This window comes from Sinohyriopsis cumingii, chromosome 10 (assembly GCF_028554795.1).
Source record: "Sinohyriopsis cumingii isolate HCF-2022 chromosome 10, ASM2855479v2, whole genome shotgun sequence".
Lineage (NCBI taxonomy): Eukaryota > Metazoa > Mollusca > Bivalvia > Unionida > Unionidae > Sinohyriopsis > Sinohyriopsis cumingii.
Window position 1 is genome coordinate 107,560,901 of NC_142970.1, and position 14,923 is coordinate 107,575,823.

At 41.4% G+C, this 14,923-nt stretch overlaps 1 protein-coding gene across 1 annotated transcript in view; it reads right to left on the reverse strand.

The window, feature by feature from the left end:
• The window catches only part of LOC149790794 (mannan endo-1,4-beta-mannosidase-like), a 39,945-nt gene that overhangs the window by 17,635 nt on the left and 7,387 nt on the right, over nt 1-14,923 (reverse strand). The window contains exon 2 of the mRNA XM_089971447.1: nt 1,498-1,521. Coding sequence (XP_089827573.1) covers nt 1,498-1,521 — 24 coding nt within the window. The remainder of the gene's footprint in view (nt 1-1,497; nt 1,522-14,923) is intronic.

A 14,923-nucleotide genomic window follows, 5' to 3' on the forward strand; every position in this document is an offset into this window, starting at 1 on the left:
AATATACATAGCAATTATGGTCATGTTCGTTTTGTCATTTATAATAAATTGATCAGCTTCTGCTGCAAAGGAGATAAATCAGTTCTATTCGAATTTAATCTCGCTGCAGCTAACGGGTAGTCTTTGAAATGGTCGTGCAAGGTTTAATATAAAGCCCAAGTCCTCTCATAAAATATGGCCAGTATCATCGTACATCAATATTTGGAACAGAGTCTTTTGACCATTTTTGTTCTTCATCAGCTGTGCATTGCATGTTATATACCGGCATGAATGGACTCATGACTTATTACTAGTGATTGCTTGGATGTATGTACATTATGAATGACCTTGATATTGACCTTTGGTACTCGCCATAATTTGGTATGTTGCTATCTGTGTCCAACTACTGAATTAATTTAATATGTTGCTATCTGTGTCCAACTACTGAAGTAATTTAATATGTTGCTATCTGTGTCCAACTACTGAAGTAATTTAATATGTTGCTATCTGTGTCCAACTACTGAAGTAATTTAATATGTTGCTATCTGTATCCAACTACTGAAGTAATTTAATATGTTGCTATCTGTTTCCAACTACTGAAGTAATTTAATATGTTGCTATCTGTGTCCAACTACTGAAGTAATTTAATATGTTGCTATCTGTATCCAACTACTGAAGTAATTTAATATGTTGCTATCTGTGTCCAACTACTGAAGTAATTTAATATGTTGCTATCTGTGTCCAACTACTGAAGTAATTTAATATGTTGCTATCTGTGTCCAACTACTGAAGTAATTTAATATGTTGCTATCTGTGTCCAACTACTGAAGTAATTTAATATGTTGCTATCTGTGTCCAACTACTGAAGTAATTTAATATGTTGCTATCTGTGTCCAACTACTGAAGTAATTTAATATGTTGCTATCTGTGTCCAACTACTGAAGTAATTTAATATGTTGCTATCTGTATCCAACTACTGAAGTAATTTAATATGTTGCTATCTGTATCCAACTACTGAAGTAATTTAATATGTTGCTATCTGTGTCCAACTACTGAAGTAATTTAATATGTTGCTATCTGTGTCCAACTAGTGAAGATGACTTGCTTCGGCACATTTACAAGGTACATTTTTGTTCCACGTCTGAACCCGTTCTCAATGTTAAAGATATTGTCATAGCCTTTTTTAAAGTTCAAGGTCACGACATGATATCGTTAAGATTATAGTATGTGCTAAACCGATACCAGTATAATACTGAACAATGTCTAATTTAAAACATGCTACACAAACATTCCCATATTCGTCAAAAATGTAATCTAGTAGCCTTTGTACCAGTGACGTGTGTTTAGGTTAAGATGTTCCATGACATTAAGTGCATACTGCCAATGGTCACTTTATGTGGTTTAATTGTTAAGCGATGAGCAACACATTTCTTATGGTTGTAATGCATTTTCGTTAAACCTTTGAATATATATATATATATATAATGACGAAAAGACTCATATAAATGTATTTCTTACCTCCCAAAGAGTAGTGCGTGACTCCTGAAATACATTAATTAAAAAAATACGTATTAGAGTGGAATGACATATATTACTATACATGGATATGGGTGACTTTCATTAATTCAAAGGAACACGCACCGTGCGGAACATGTTGAGGAAGTTTAGCTATCAAGTGTTCCAAATACATTCTACAGCTTGATTGTCGGTTCTTAAATTTCAGTGAGGCAGGTGTAACAATATCCTGTCAAGTCGTGAATGAGAATGAATGAGTCTGGACTAGTCCGAAAATATTTTTAAATACGTTCTCTACCTCTTCCCCTGATTCCGACCCCTTATTTTTAAACTACTTTGAAGTACATTCAAGCATAATTTGCAGTAATTTGCCTGAAAATACAGCTATTATAACTCCACTCAAATCACAAGTAGAATCGTTAGAAAAGTGCAGAAATACCGTTCTTGATTTCAAATATTTTTCGAACGAAATTGCCAAAAGTGACCGATAGAATAGGACATATAATGCCGAATCTATCAAATCTAGTGCTTTCATAATAAAGGTATCCATGTATTTACCAAATTTCATAGCTAAAATAAAAACAACAATGACACACTCTCCTTAAAGCTTAAACTGTTTCAAAATGTACAGCTGTCATGACGACGCTTTGTCCACTAGGTCATTAAAAGCTTAGTTCATCGTCGTCTAGTCGGTCGAGTTCTACTCTGTGAGAGAGAATTATTTAGACGTGGACAGTTACAAGAAACTGTAAGAGAAATAACATCCTTTTTTTTGGGGGGGGGGGGCACCAGACAGAAGCCCCCACCCCCATTTCCAAAAAACTAAAAAAGTATTTTATGTTTTTGTGTTTCCCCCTCAAATATGCAGTATGTTTTATTTAAAATAGAATTTTACATAAAAATTTAGTCTTAGAATTTTTGATGGGGTATTTATGTTTCCTTAGTGTTATCTAAAGGGTTGTTCGTCCGAGCCTGTTTTTTTCCCACCTTGCTCGAGCAGCAGAGGGGGCGAATCGGACATTTTGTCCAATCGTTATTTTGCTTAATTATTACTTTCTGCACTCAACGATCTAGTGTCGTCAGCGCCTGGTAAAAAAAAAACGACGACGTCGTTGGGGGATCGTCCAATCGTCATTTGGTTTAATTAACACCTTCTGCGCGTCGATCCCCAGCGTCGTCAGCGTCCGGTAAGCACATCGACGACCGCGTCGATGTCATCGCCCCCTCTGCTGCTAAGTGGTTATTTACAATGAAAATTATTTACAACTAACCGAATATTTGGTCAAGTCCGATACGATATCGTGTCCGAGGATCATGTAAATTTATCGTTACGAATCCATGTGGGGTCGACTGAGCATGACTAAAAAAGTTTCGAAAAACATTAAAGTCCATGTCACCGCCGCACCATGTCTGCCAAATATTTCGTAGCGTGTGTGTATCAACGCCGTTGAACACAGCAAGAATATTACAGTTGTCTCTAATTACTTTTGGAATCTGAGTGTATCGTTGAGTGACATATATCACGTCAGTGTTTTTATGCCTGCCTCTGGAAAATATCCTAGCTGGGTTTTTTTGATTGTCTAACATAACATCATCGTACACGACTAGATTGTTAACGTCGCCATCAATATCATCAATACCCGGTGCATCATTGATATCCGTAATAAACTCAATAACATTTTTTTTAGCGATCGCTGATGCATTCTCGTTGAAATCTTTCAACACCTCGTAGCATCGTTGATCATCTACGCTAGGAGCAACCAAATACAACTTATCCCACTTCATCCATCTCATTATTAAATTGAGTAACAATTGCGTCTTGCCGGATCCAGATGGTCCGATGATAATCATCCGGATCGAGTTTGGTAACGCTGCAACATGCTTAACTGGTTCTCTTGTTTTAGTCGCCGAAAAATCAATTATATTCATATCTCTATACATAAATTATGGATCTATATTGTGTGAAGTGCAGAGTGCGTACTGGCACAAATGATATGACAACCGCTACAACAAGAAATAACAGATCGGCCCTTACTGGCAAGTGTGTACAATGCGGTACAAAGAAATTTAGATTTATTTCTATTAGACCCGGAGATGTTTTAAAAAAAAGCGAGGAGGTGACATCGCAGCCAAATTGGCAAAACTCCCCGGAACACCGTGGGCAAAGTATCCAGGAGAAAAACACCTCCCAGGATATAACTACTGTGGCCCCGGAACACGATTAGATATTAGACTCGATGATCAAAATCAGCCCAAACCCGGTGAGTATCCAATAAACGCTATCGATAAGGCGTGTCATGCTCATGATGTTGCTTATAAAAGTAGCGATCTGCAACAGCGTCATATCGCGGATGTAAAATTAATTCACGCATTAAATGCTATTCCTGATAAATCCGTCAAAGAAAAATTGGCCTCATGGTTGGTAAAATCGGCTATGAAAGGTAAATTAATGATTGGAAGCGGAGCTTCTGGCGCTGGTAATTGAAAACGATAGCGTTTATAATAACAACATGGAATCCATCTATTATTCTCCGAGAGGATACTGGAAGGGTAAGGCCGCAATTGGTAAGCTTGCAAGCGCTGCAAAGGTAAAAAAGACCACTGCGGCTAATTGGTTATCCAAACAGGCTATATGGCAAATCTATCTACCACCGCCTAAACAAACCAACTTCTCGCGCTTTGATGTCAGCGTACCTAATGAAGTTCATCAGGCTGATATACTATTTTTGCCGCATGACAACGGTTACAAATACGCGCTAACCGTAGTTGATGTTGCGAGTCGATACAAACAAGCGGAGCCGTTAAAAACAAAGTCGGCAACTGAAGTAGCCGCTGCGTTTGAAAGAATTTATCGAAGAGGCCCTCTGCGCTGGCCAAATCTATTACAAGTTGATCCCGGTAGTGAATTTCGCGGCGCTGTTTTATCAACGCTGAAACATCATAGCGTCGCGATACGACGAGGTCATACTGCGCTACATCGTGATCAGGCAATTGTTGAACGATTCAATCGGACTCTCGCTGAACGGTTATTTGGATATCAATACGCGAAGGAATTCATCCAAGAAAAACGATCTCGTGAATGGGTTAAAAGGTTGCCAGGTGTAATTGCAGCGTTAAATAACGAGATTACCCGAGCAATCAACATGAAGCCCAGCAACGCGATTAAATACGAGTATATACCCGGAAAATCAAAAATAAATAGCGTTTCCAAGCCGATTCTTGGCGATGTCACTGTTAGATATCTATATGAACCAGGAGAGCTTGAAGGCGGTAAAAAAAGGGCTACCGATCCTATTTGGAGTGTTACCACACATAACATATCAACGATAACACGATCAACTGGTAGACCACCGATCTACAGACTGGATTCAACTGCTCCTCAGCGCGGATTTACACGCGAGCAACTACAAGTGATACCTAACGATACTCAATTACCCCCACGTGGTCTTAACTAGCGCCGTTGCGTCTATTGCACTCAAGACAGGTCAACCTCACATTGTTTTTGACATGACCGAGACTGTTATCGATCCTATCCACGGTAAATTGGCGAGTGTCTTTATCAGAATAACGCCAACTCATTATACAATTGCAACTCGCGCAGTGATTATTCTGTTGTTGTCGTAGCGAGATTATTAATTCGGCATCAATATCAAAACGCCGCTGTTTTTTTTAATCCTGTTGGCGGTAACCCGAGAGTTTTCTATCAATGACGCTTGCATCGATGGTGACTTTGTCGCCGGCTTCGTCGGTGGCTTCGTCAATAACAATTCTTCGAAGCTGATTTATCCTTCGTACTCTGGACACTGCAAGATAGACTAGATTCGACCATTCGATGCGATTATCAACCATCCAAACAATTGTGTCCGTGATGGTTAGTCCCTGCGAGGAATGTATTGTTGTTGCGTATCCTAGCGTCCACGGGGATTTATCAGCACGCAGCGCGTCCTCGACGACACCGATATCAACGAGCACGATATCATTCAGCACGAGAATTTGTTTTTCTGTCCGGCCTGGAATTTCAACTTCAATGTTCTGCCGCCGTGTGTCCGCGGGTCTATAACATAACGGCACTGGACGCGTTGGAAACTTTTCCTTATGCAACGCAAACAACTTCCGCTGAAGTGTGTCTCTGACTATCTTTCTACTCGCTACAATCAAATCATTTGGTCTCCATGTTTCCCAAAATTCATTTAACGGCGTTTCCGGAATCACCTCGCGGATTATTTCACACTGAATTCTATCCGGCTGTAATCTGATTAATTTTTTAACCTCGCGCAGTTGTTCATCAAGTGCCCGGTAATCAGTATCGGTTTCTTCATAATAGTCCACAAAACCCCTTAACCAATCATGTGGACCCTCGCCGTCAAATGGTGGTGGTTGGCCATGGTCGCCACACATGATCACCGCTGTATTCGCGCGCAGCAACCACTCAAGAAACATTTGTAAAGTATCTAACGAAACAGTACATATCTCATCCCAGATGATAACCTCAGGAATAAATTTTTCACCCATTCGATCAGGAGTCCACTCACCGCCGCTGTATCGAAAAAAGCTGTGATAAGTAACGGCGTCAACATTTCGTTGTTTTATCTCTCGCGCTAGTCTATGGGTCGGTGTAAGCACGATTATACTTGCCCGCGTTCGAAATAATTCAATTGCCCGAGTCGTCTTTCCCGACCCGCCACAGCCGCTTAAATAAACCGTCTTGTGTCTACAAATTGGATCAGAACATGATGGTGCATTAGACCATTCTGACAATTTATCACCGCGTAAGTAGTTGTTCTCAACGGTGACATCTGCTGACGGGGAATAATCGCGTCGTATTTCATTTTTAATTCTCCATGTACCCCAACTCTCGTCCGGACTAGTAAACCCGGCTACGTTTTCCTTATACGCTACGTCAACATAACACGAATCAACGGCTACTCTAACCGCGGTATCGGGGAATCTATTTATCATCGAGAATAAATTGATAGCGGCATAACCCAGCATAGACGCCCTCAAATGTGGATACGCCGGGCTGTCTCCATCGCTGTAGGTAACAACTGTACCCAGCCTCGTTCCATTGGACAAGAAAGCTGTTTTGCAGTTCACGTATCTATTTTTTGCCACTGCGTCCTTGATTACGAAATCATATTCTACGTCATCTATAATCAGCCGTGAGCAATATCGTTTGTAGTCGTGGTTTTTTCCACCTTGTGTGAACTTACCAATTATTCTTCTACCGAGATCTTTTGCCTCGCGGTTTCGTTGGTTAAATATCCTCCTGGACCATTCGATGATATATTCCTCGTCGGCATCAATGTTTTTCCTGGACTCGTCAATTATGCTATCTAGACGCTCCGGTTCTGGTAACCAGACTTCAGTCTGTGCCCGGTATGATATAATCGCGTCACTGACAATCAACGAAACTAGCATGCTACAATCAATCATATACCGTAGCAGCGCTATTGGCAGCCACTTCTTTTCAGACATGTGTCTACCGATCCAAATATAACAACAGCGATGAAGTCCTGCCGCGAATTCAAATGATACTATGCGAGCGAATCCGGTTAAATCAAAATCAGGCAGTGGTCCATTAATAGCAACACGAGTCATTTCATGTCTGGGGTGTCCAAATCGTTTGAAATACTCAGCGGCGGATCCATACCCGAGAAAACTCGCTGGATAACAGGCAACCATATCAACCGAGATCATAGCGTCGCGGTTGTATTCAGTGTTCCATAGTCCACCGTGATAGTATTCCAAACAACTGGATTGTACATCCGGCAGAAATTCCTTGCGCGTTGGTCTCCACGCATTTTTCCTTGCTGCAACATGAGCTACAACCGATGGAATCGTGAAACAATTTGTTAGCAGTTGTTCATCATGCTCCTCAAATTCTATGGCGGTTTTTTTCATCCTGTTGTGAAATGCTTCAGTGCGATATAATTCGCCGTTTGGTCTTACAAACTGATCAAAGGTATCCGCATCGTTTTCAGCGCTGCGAAGTAACCACACTGATACAGGGTCGTTTTTACACAAGTAGGCAATAGCATCAAATAGTTTCCTCTCCGCGAGAAAACCGTCCTTGGAGAATTCTTCTCCCAGGAATTCTTCGGGTATATACTTTACTGTTCTATCCAGTGGAAATATTGTGATCGCGGGCGTCCATGCGTGTTCGTTATGATCAATAATTTTGATTGGGGCTCCCTTCGATTTATACTTCGATTCGTATAATACTTCACCGGTGATCGTTGTAACGGTTATTGGAAATCTCAGCGATGTTTCTAATCTCACTATGTCGCTGATGGTCGCTCCACGCTCTTTTACGGTTAGTTCCCACTGGTTGATTTTGCTACGTCGTAAATCAGTCAATTTGTTTCCTCGACATGCATTTGTAAAATGCTCTATTATTCGTTCTGCTACACAATTTATCCCAGTTGACTGTTTCATCGGTTTCAGTTTTCCGATATCAGGTTTCTTATTTAACGGGTATATTCCATAAACAACTGCTGTTTCAGGATACGCTCGTTCATAGTATGGTCTGTCAATTCCGGTTAACAACCCCGGCTTGGAGTCGCGGCTGACAGTGACTGTTTTCTTGTCGCTGAGAACTGGTTCAAATTTATCACGCATGATCCAATCGCCTGATTCCACCCGGACAATGAATTTTACTCTGAAGAAATACCTTTTACCGTCAAGTTGTGATATTATCATTGCTGCGCGGTTGTCGTTCATGGTAGCATCAACAACACCATCAATTCGAAATGTTGACCAACTATGAGATGCACCATCACGTTTGAATTCATTGATACAATCGCGTATTTTATTCAACAGGGTTTTATCGTTTATTAACGCTTTTGGTGTGTCCTTGAGGACTCTATCGAGATTAAACCTAATATTTTTCCAGGGCTTAATTACTGCTAATCTCTCAAACTCATCCATATAATTAAAACAAGTATTTAAATAAAAGAATATAGTATAATGAATAAATGCAAATGGTTGATGATTGGGTCGATAACCCCGTGCAATAAATCATGTAGAGGTGAATTCTGCGGGTATCATTTACAAAGCGTTCGTAATGGTTCTCTTGGCCCCCTCCCGTGCTTGGTTTGCCACGTTGGTGTAAGAGGAAATCGCAGTTGTGTATCAATTGTGGCGGAAAGCGATACAGAGAGTTAAAGCGTTATTACGATAAACGAATAAAAAACGCCGTCATCGACCCCACCGCCGACTCCGTCATCAAAACTCCTCAAGACTACATTGAAAGGTTTATAATTAAACCAAATAATGAATTAGACAAGTAGTATTATTATACAAATGGACCAAGAATTTCAGCCGCATCCCCTGTTCGTCAATTACGAGGAATCTCGCGACGGCGTTGTTAGAAACCGCAGACTGAAGAAGCCGGTTGGTACCGTAAATAATCACGGATACTTGCGATTTAATGCTGGGAAAAAAATCTGTCTTATTCACAGGATGGTGTATGAAGCGTTTAACGGACTGATCAACGACGGTCTCGTTATTGATCACATTGATGGATGTCCTCAAAATAACAGACTGTGTAATCTAAGAGCTGTTACACCGAGTCAAAATTCCAAATTTGGAAAAACAGGAGGGATGAGAAAGGCAAAACCCGTAAAGTCATTTGATACAATAACGCACGAAGAAAAAATATTTCGCTCTATGAATGCGGCTGGTAAATACTTCGATATTTGTAGTAAATCAGTTCGAGATGTTGCGGAGAATATAACTAAAACAGCGATCTCAAAAAAGACGGGTCACAGAATTCGATTTTCATATATAACATCAAAGGGAGATAACTCGTTTTGTGATAGCGTCGCATGACAAGAGTTACGTCCCTTGAAGTCCAATTAATGTTGCGATTAATTAATCATTTTACGATGAAAACTAATGAAATACACGCTGTTATCTAACAGCTGTATTCTTTTTTTTAATGTTTTATTTGAGTATTTGGTTTCATTTAAATGCCGTGAAACACCATTAATAAGTATTTAAGGGTTTAACGATTCAAGGGAATTCAAATTAACACACACCTTGTGACTGACGCGGCTGTATTAGTCACTTTATATATAAGATGACTCGTTATAAGCCTGGGGCTTTCGAAAGCCAATTCAACTAATCAAAACTAACCCACGCTCTTGACCCGGGCGTGTGGTTGTCTTTTGTTCACAATCATGCAACCGGGTTAATTTAATTGGGTTGCTTTTGATTGGTTGAATTAGCCGTAGAGTTCCGTCCCGCCGTTTTATGTTTGTGCTGTCTTGTGCCGTCCCATCATCCATCAATCATTTCATTGTAAATATATTCATCCTTAATTAAGTATATGTATATGCCTGCAATCTGCCACAACACTCGAGTGGAGATTTACGGCATTGTACTGTCCATACAAAAAACGGGGGTCAAAAATGACCCCCAATAATTTTATTAAACTTTAAACTTAAATTTTATTAAAATTTTTGATATTAGAAATAAGATGTTTATAAGAATATGGATTCCCAAGACATCAATAATATATTAACTGAGATTTCAAAATTAAAAAATCAAGGAATTGTATTATCTGATAGGCTCAACAGCGAGGAAATATTATCCGATTATGAGGCTATAAACGAACAATCGAAGCGAGGGCGTTTTACGCTAGCCCGCGAGTATTCTTTTATAAAACGATTACAACATACAATTAATGAGAACCTGTATGGCAATGACGTAAGCGTATTCATTGGGTTATTCACTGCCGTTGAAACAATACGAAAAAAACTCGGGCGGCTTTATGAAAAACGCCGCGAGATCTCTAGTAAGATTAAAAACATTAGGAGGATCATAGACGAAACCCCTGTGGGGAGCCTCAGCTTGAAGTTACCTGTGCCCACGTCGCGTGACGAAGTCGGCATACAAATGTAACATTATATGTATGTGATGTACACAATGACACGATATATTTCTGCCACCATGGAAAGACCCGGCGGAAAATTTTATTTGAAATTGCGGATCAATTTACAATAATGGTAGGTGAATCACTTACTACTCGGCTAGCCAGAGAGCGACTAGCAGCGCTTAGAAAGTTTATACCGCTACGAGACAGAGTGAGAGAGAAACTTCAAACGCGACAACAAATGCAAACTGATTTTGCTGTTGGAAGTGAACAGTTATTTGCCCCGGTAACTAAAGCGACTAAGGATGTTACGGCGGCAACTGTACCCGTTCTTGGTGCGCTTGAAAAGATAGCGGCAGAGACAAAACAAACAAAAAGGTCTTTAGAAACACTCCCTGCAAAAATAGCGGCTGCTACAACACGGAGGCCACCACCACTCGCTATAACCGAACCACAAGAACCTTATGTTACAATGGCCGACGAGGAAGAACCAGGCGCTACTGCGAAAGAACCAGAAGAAGAAATACCCGAAGAAACACCAGAAGAAGAAATACCGGAAGAAAAAGAGGGGAATATACCCCGTATTGTACTCAAGAAGAGCACAATAGATCAAATTAGAGGCTTCAGCAACAGGGAAGAATTAATTAATTTTACTGCCCACAATTTTGCTAAGAGCATACGAGATAAGAAGCATATCAATAGCGGTTACGAGAAAAATATAAAGTCGTTAAAGGACTGGGCAAGAATAGTGTATTTAGCAAGTAAACATAAAGATGCATTACCACATCATAGTAAATCCGATTACGACGCATTCCACAAGGAAGTTAAGAGTATAACACCAAAAAAAGGAAAAGGATACTCTGTTGGTAAAGAATCCTATGGCGTTACCTGTCCTAATAGTGTTCTCAGTGATATATCACGGCTGGAAGTACTAATCGGAGGAAAACGAGCCGGAAATAACTCTACGGAAATAATCAATGAGGCCGCTGATATTTGCAAGCGTTTATTTGCAGGCGGTATTATGGACATTAATGCATATCGAACGCTTATAGACGAGCTCGTGGATGATTAAAAAAATTATAAAATTATAAAATTATCGTTTTTGTTAATTTTTTGACCGTTTTTTGACTGTTTTTGGCCATTTTTTGACTGTTTTTGGCCATTTTTTGAGGGCAAAAACCCAAGGAAATCATTTAGAGAAAATCGATGTTTTTCTGAAAAATCGAGAAAAAAACGACTATAGGCAACAAAAAACGACCAAAAATGACTAGAAATCAAGAAAAAACCCAGAAAAAAACCAGATTTTTATCGAGGGCAAAAACCCAAGGAAATTTTGATAAAATTTATTCCGGTTTTCCACACGGCGGTGGGGGGGGGGGGTAATCAATCACTGGTGATCACAATCACTAATTGGAAAACTGGTGTTTTTAATAAGGATGATCATACACTACAACCACGATAAACCAGTACTCGTCTACGTGGTAAACTCGCGATTGCCTGTTTACCGCGCGTACTATGGAGATGGTCTCGGTAGCACCATTGCGGGGTTATTTACAAGAATGGCTCCAAAAGTAGCGCCGTTAGCCAAACAATTAGGAATGAAGGCTATTGATGTTATTCGTGATAAGGGTATTAGTGCCATTGGAGATGTTGCCGGAAAGGCGCTTTCAGCCGCGCGGAACAAACTAATGTCATTGGTGAGAAAAAGAAAACAGAAACCACCGGTAATGCCATCAACGACAGTGATGCCTGCAAATATCAGTAAAGTAATAAATAACGCCGTGGAAGAAAAATTAGAGTCGTTGGCGACGACTCAGTCGTTGGCGACGACTCCGTCGTTGGCGACTTTGCCATCCACCGATGCGGCAACCAACGCGCTCATGAACGCGATAGCGGGAAGTGGTCTACGACGAAAAAATCGCAATTGAAAACATCAACATGATAAATAATAGAATGTTTGCGCGAACCGCTGACCCCGCGTTTGATATGGACGCCCCAGTGCGCAGGGATGATTCTGTCCGTGATTATCAATATTATTCTTATTATGCAGCGCAACCCGACCTACGATCGCGAATTGAACTTCAGGTCCAAGATACCAGTAAATACTTTCTGCCGTGTGAAGCGTTTATCGAAATTGAGGGAGAACTCGTGACAAATGCCGCCGATAATGCACCATACGCAGATGACCATCGTGTTCGAGTTGGCTTCGTCAACAACGGTATCATGGCGTTATTTGAGAGCGCCAGATATCTTATTGACGGGCGAGAAATTGAATCAATAGAACGCGAGGTTGATGTTGCAACGACGATAATTGGGTTAGCGAGATACTCGGATGATTATACAAGATCGGCGGGCCCATCTATGATGTTTGCGAAGGACACCGGTAATAGCGCTGATCATCTTCAGTACATCAACGTGCTGGTGGAAAGAGATACCGCAACTGACCCACAGGCTGAAGCAGCCAATCCAGACCGCAGAGCAAGACCAGGCGCTAATTTCAATATTATAAAAAGTACTAACGATAATTTTAATCTAGGGTTTGCAACACGAGTAGGAATGTTGCAAGGACCACGCCGAAAGTTTTCATGCGCGATTCCACTCCATCACATATTCGGATTCTGCAGAAATGTCAGGAAGGTTATCTATGGGGCTAAGCATACAATCGCGCTGACGCGAAGGGGCGATGATAACAATGCAATATGGCATGCTACTGGCGTCGCTGCCGGTAAAGTCGTTTTAACTAAAATGGCATTGTGGATGCCGGTGCTGACTCCATCAGTTACCACGGAAGCACGATTGTTAGCATTTATGGAACAGGGGGGAAAATCGTTGTTGAGTTGGCTAGCGGTAACAACTGATGCTAAAGAGGATAACGTCGCCGATACGTTTACATGGCACTTGGCATCAAAACAGGGTGTTTCAGCCCCGCGTCATATATTCATAGCGCTACAGAATAGGGAACGATTGGGTAGTCAAGAACGCAGTCATATGATATTTGATCAATTAGGAGTCAGGGATGTTTCGCTGAGAATAAACGGACAACAGGAACCATCCGAGGACATACAGCTTAATTACGGCGACAACCATATCGCACGTGTGTATCATCGATTGCTGTCGTATATGGGTCGTGATCAAAACGTCGACACTGGTTTGCAAATATCACAACTTGATTTTAAAAACCTGTATCCGATTTATTACTTTTCGTTGGAACATCTTGATTTAACGAGACAATCCGTCGTTGATATACACTTCCGAGCTCGTATAGCCCCGGGTGGTGTTAATTACAGAGCGGTTGCTGTCATTCTCAGCGATAAATCAATGCTACTAGAAGGTGTTGGTGGACGAATGAGAATCGTTGATGCGCCAGTGGAAAACATGTAATTGAAAACACAAACGCGTTTACAATAAAATGTCGTATAGTGTCGTCAGTGTAGAGTTGACTGATGGTCAAGTCAAGAAATTACGATCAAAGTCGGCTAAACAATGCGGGACCACAATAACGCTGAAGCCGTCACAGATGGCGGGTGGTAATCATAAGATATCGTTGACGGCGCGTCAAATAAAACATTTCAATGATGCGATGAAGAATAAAAAGGGTGTTCAAATAGATTTTTCCGCCGCAGCAATTAAAAACATGGAAAAGACCGGTGGGATATTTCCGCTGTTAGCTGCGATTCCGGCATTGATTGCCGCGGCGGCCCCAGCAGTGGCGAAGGCGGCGGCGTTAGGAGCCGTTGGTACCGCGGCGGGAATGGCATTGAAGAAGGCAACCGGGAAAGGCTACAAAAAAAAAACGACCCGTAGCCGGAAAGGGTCTAAGACTACCGGGAACCCCGTATTCATGGTACTCGGGGAAGGGTCTAAGACTACCGTGAACCGTTTATTAACTCGGGAGTCAATGACTCCTGAGTCTATGACTCCAATGTCTAATTTTGATTTAATAGACGCCGCAAACGCGTTAGCGATAAAAAACTTCAGAGGTGTTTTTATGAGGGATCAATTGCCGGCGGCACCAAGGAATATTGAAACCGGCATAATTAACCTTGATGGGTCCTCCGGAGCGGGAACTCATTGGGTTGCGTACGCGATTGATCCGCGCGCGATCGTCTATTTTGATTCATACGGGTTAGCCCCGCCAAAAGAGTTCATGCGGTATGTCCGGGCGTGTTCAGCCCGGGCGTGTTCAGCCCGGGTTTTTTATTCCACTCTGCCAACACAGCAGTTAAGTGACCCACCGATATGTGGCCGTGAGGTATTGAACGTACTTGCGGCGATTTCATCATCGCGGAAACCACCTCATGTGGTTGTAAACGAATACACTAGTGGGGTCGTAGAGGCCCGGCGGGTTAATTAGAAACGCCGTTTTTTTCTACAATAACGATGATTGATATTTGGGGACGACCGGTTTCGGCGCTGAAAAAGCCCACGGAAACGCCCGCCGCCGACATAAAAAAACTAATCGAGGATGAAATCGCTGATACGTTGAATCTAACAAGTGTTGACCCGGACGAAATAGTTGTATTTCAAGACCGCCAGGGTAAATTGAAATCCGGT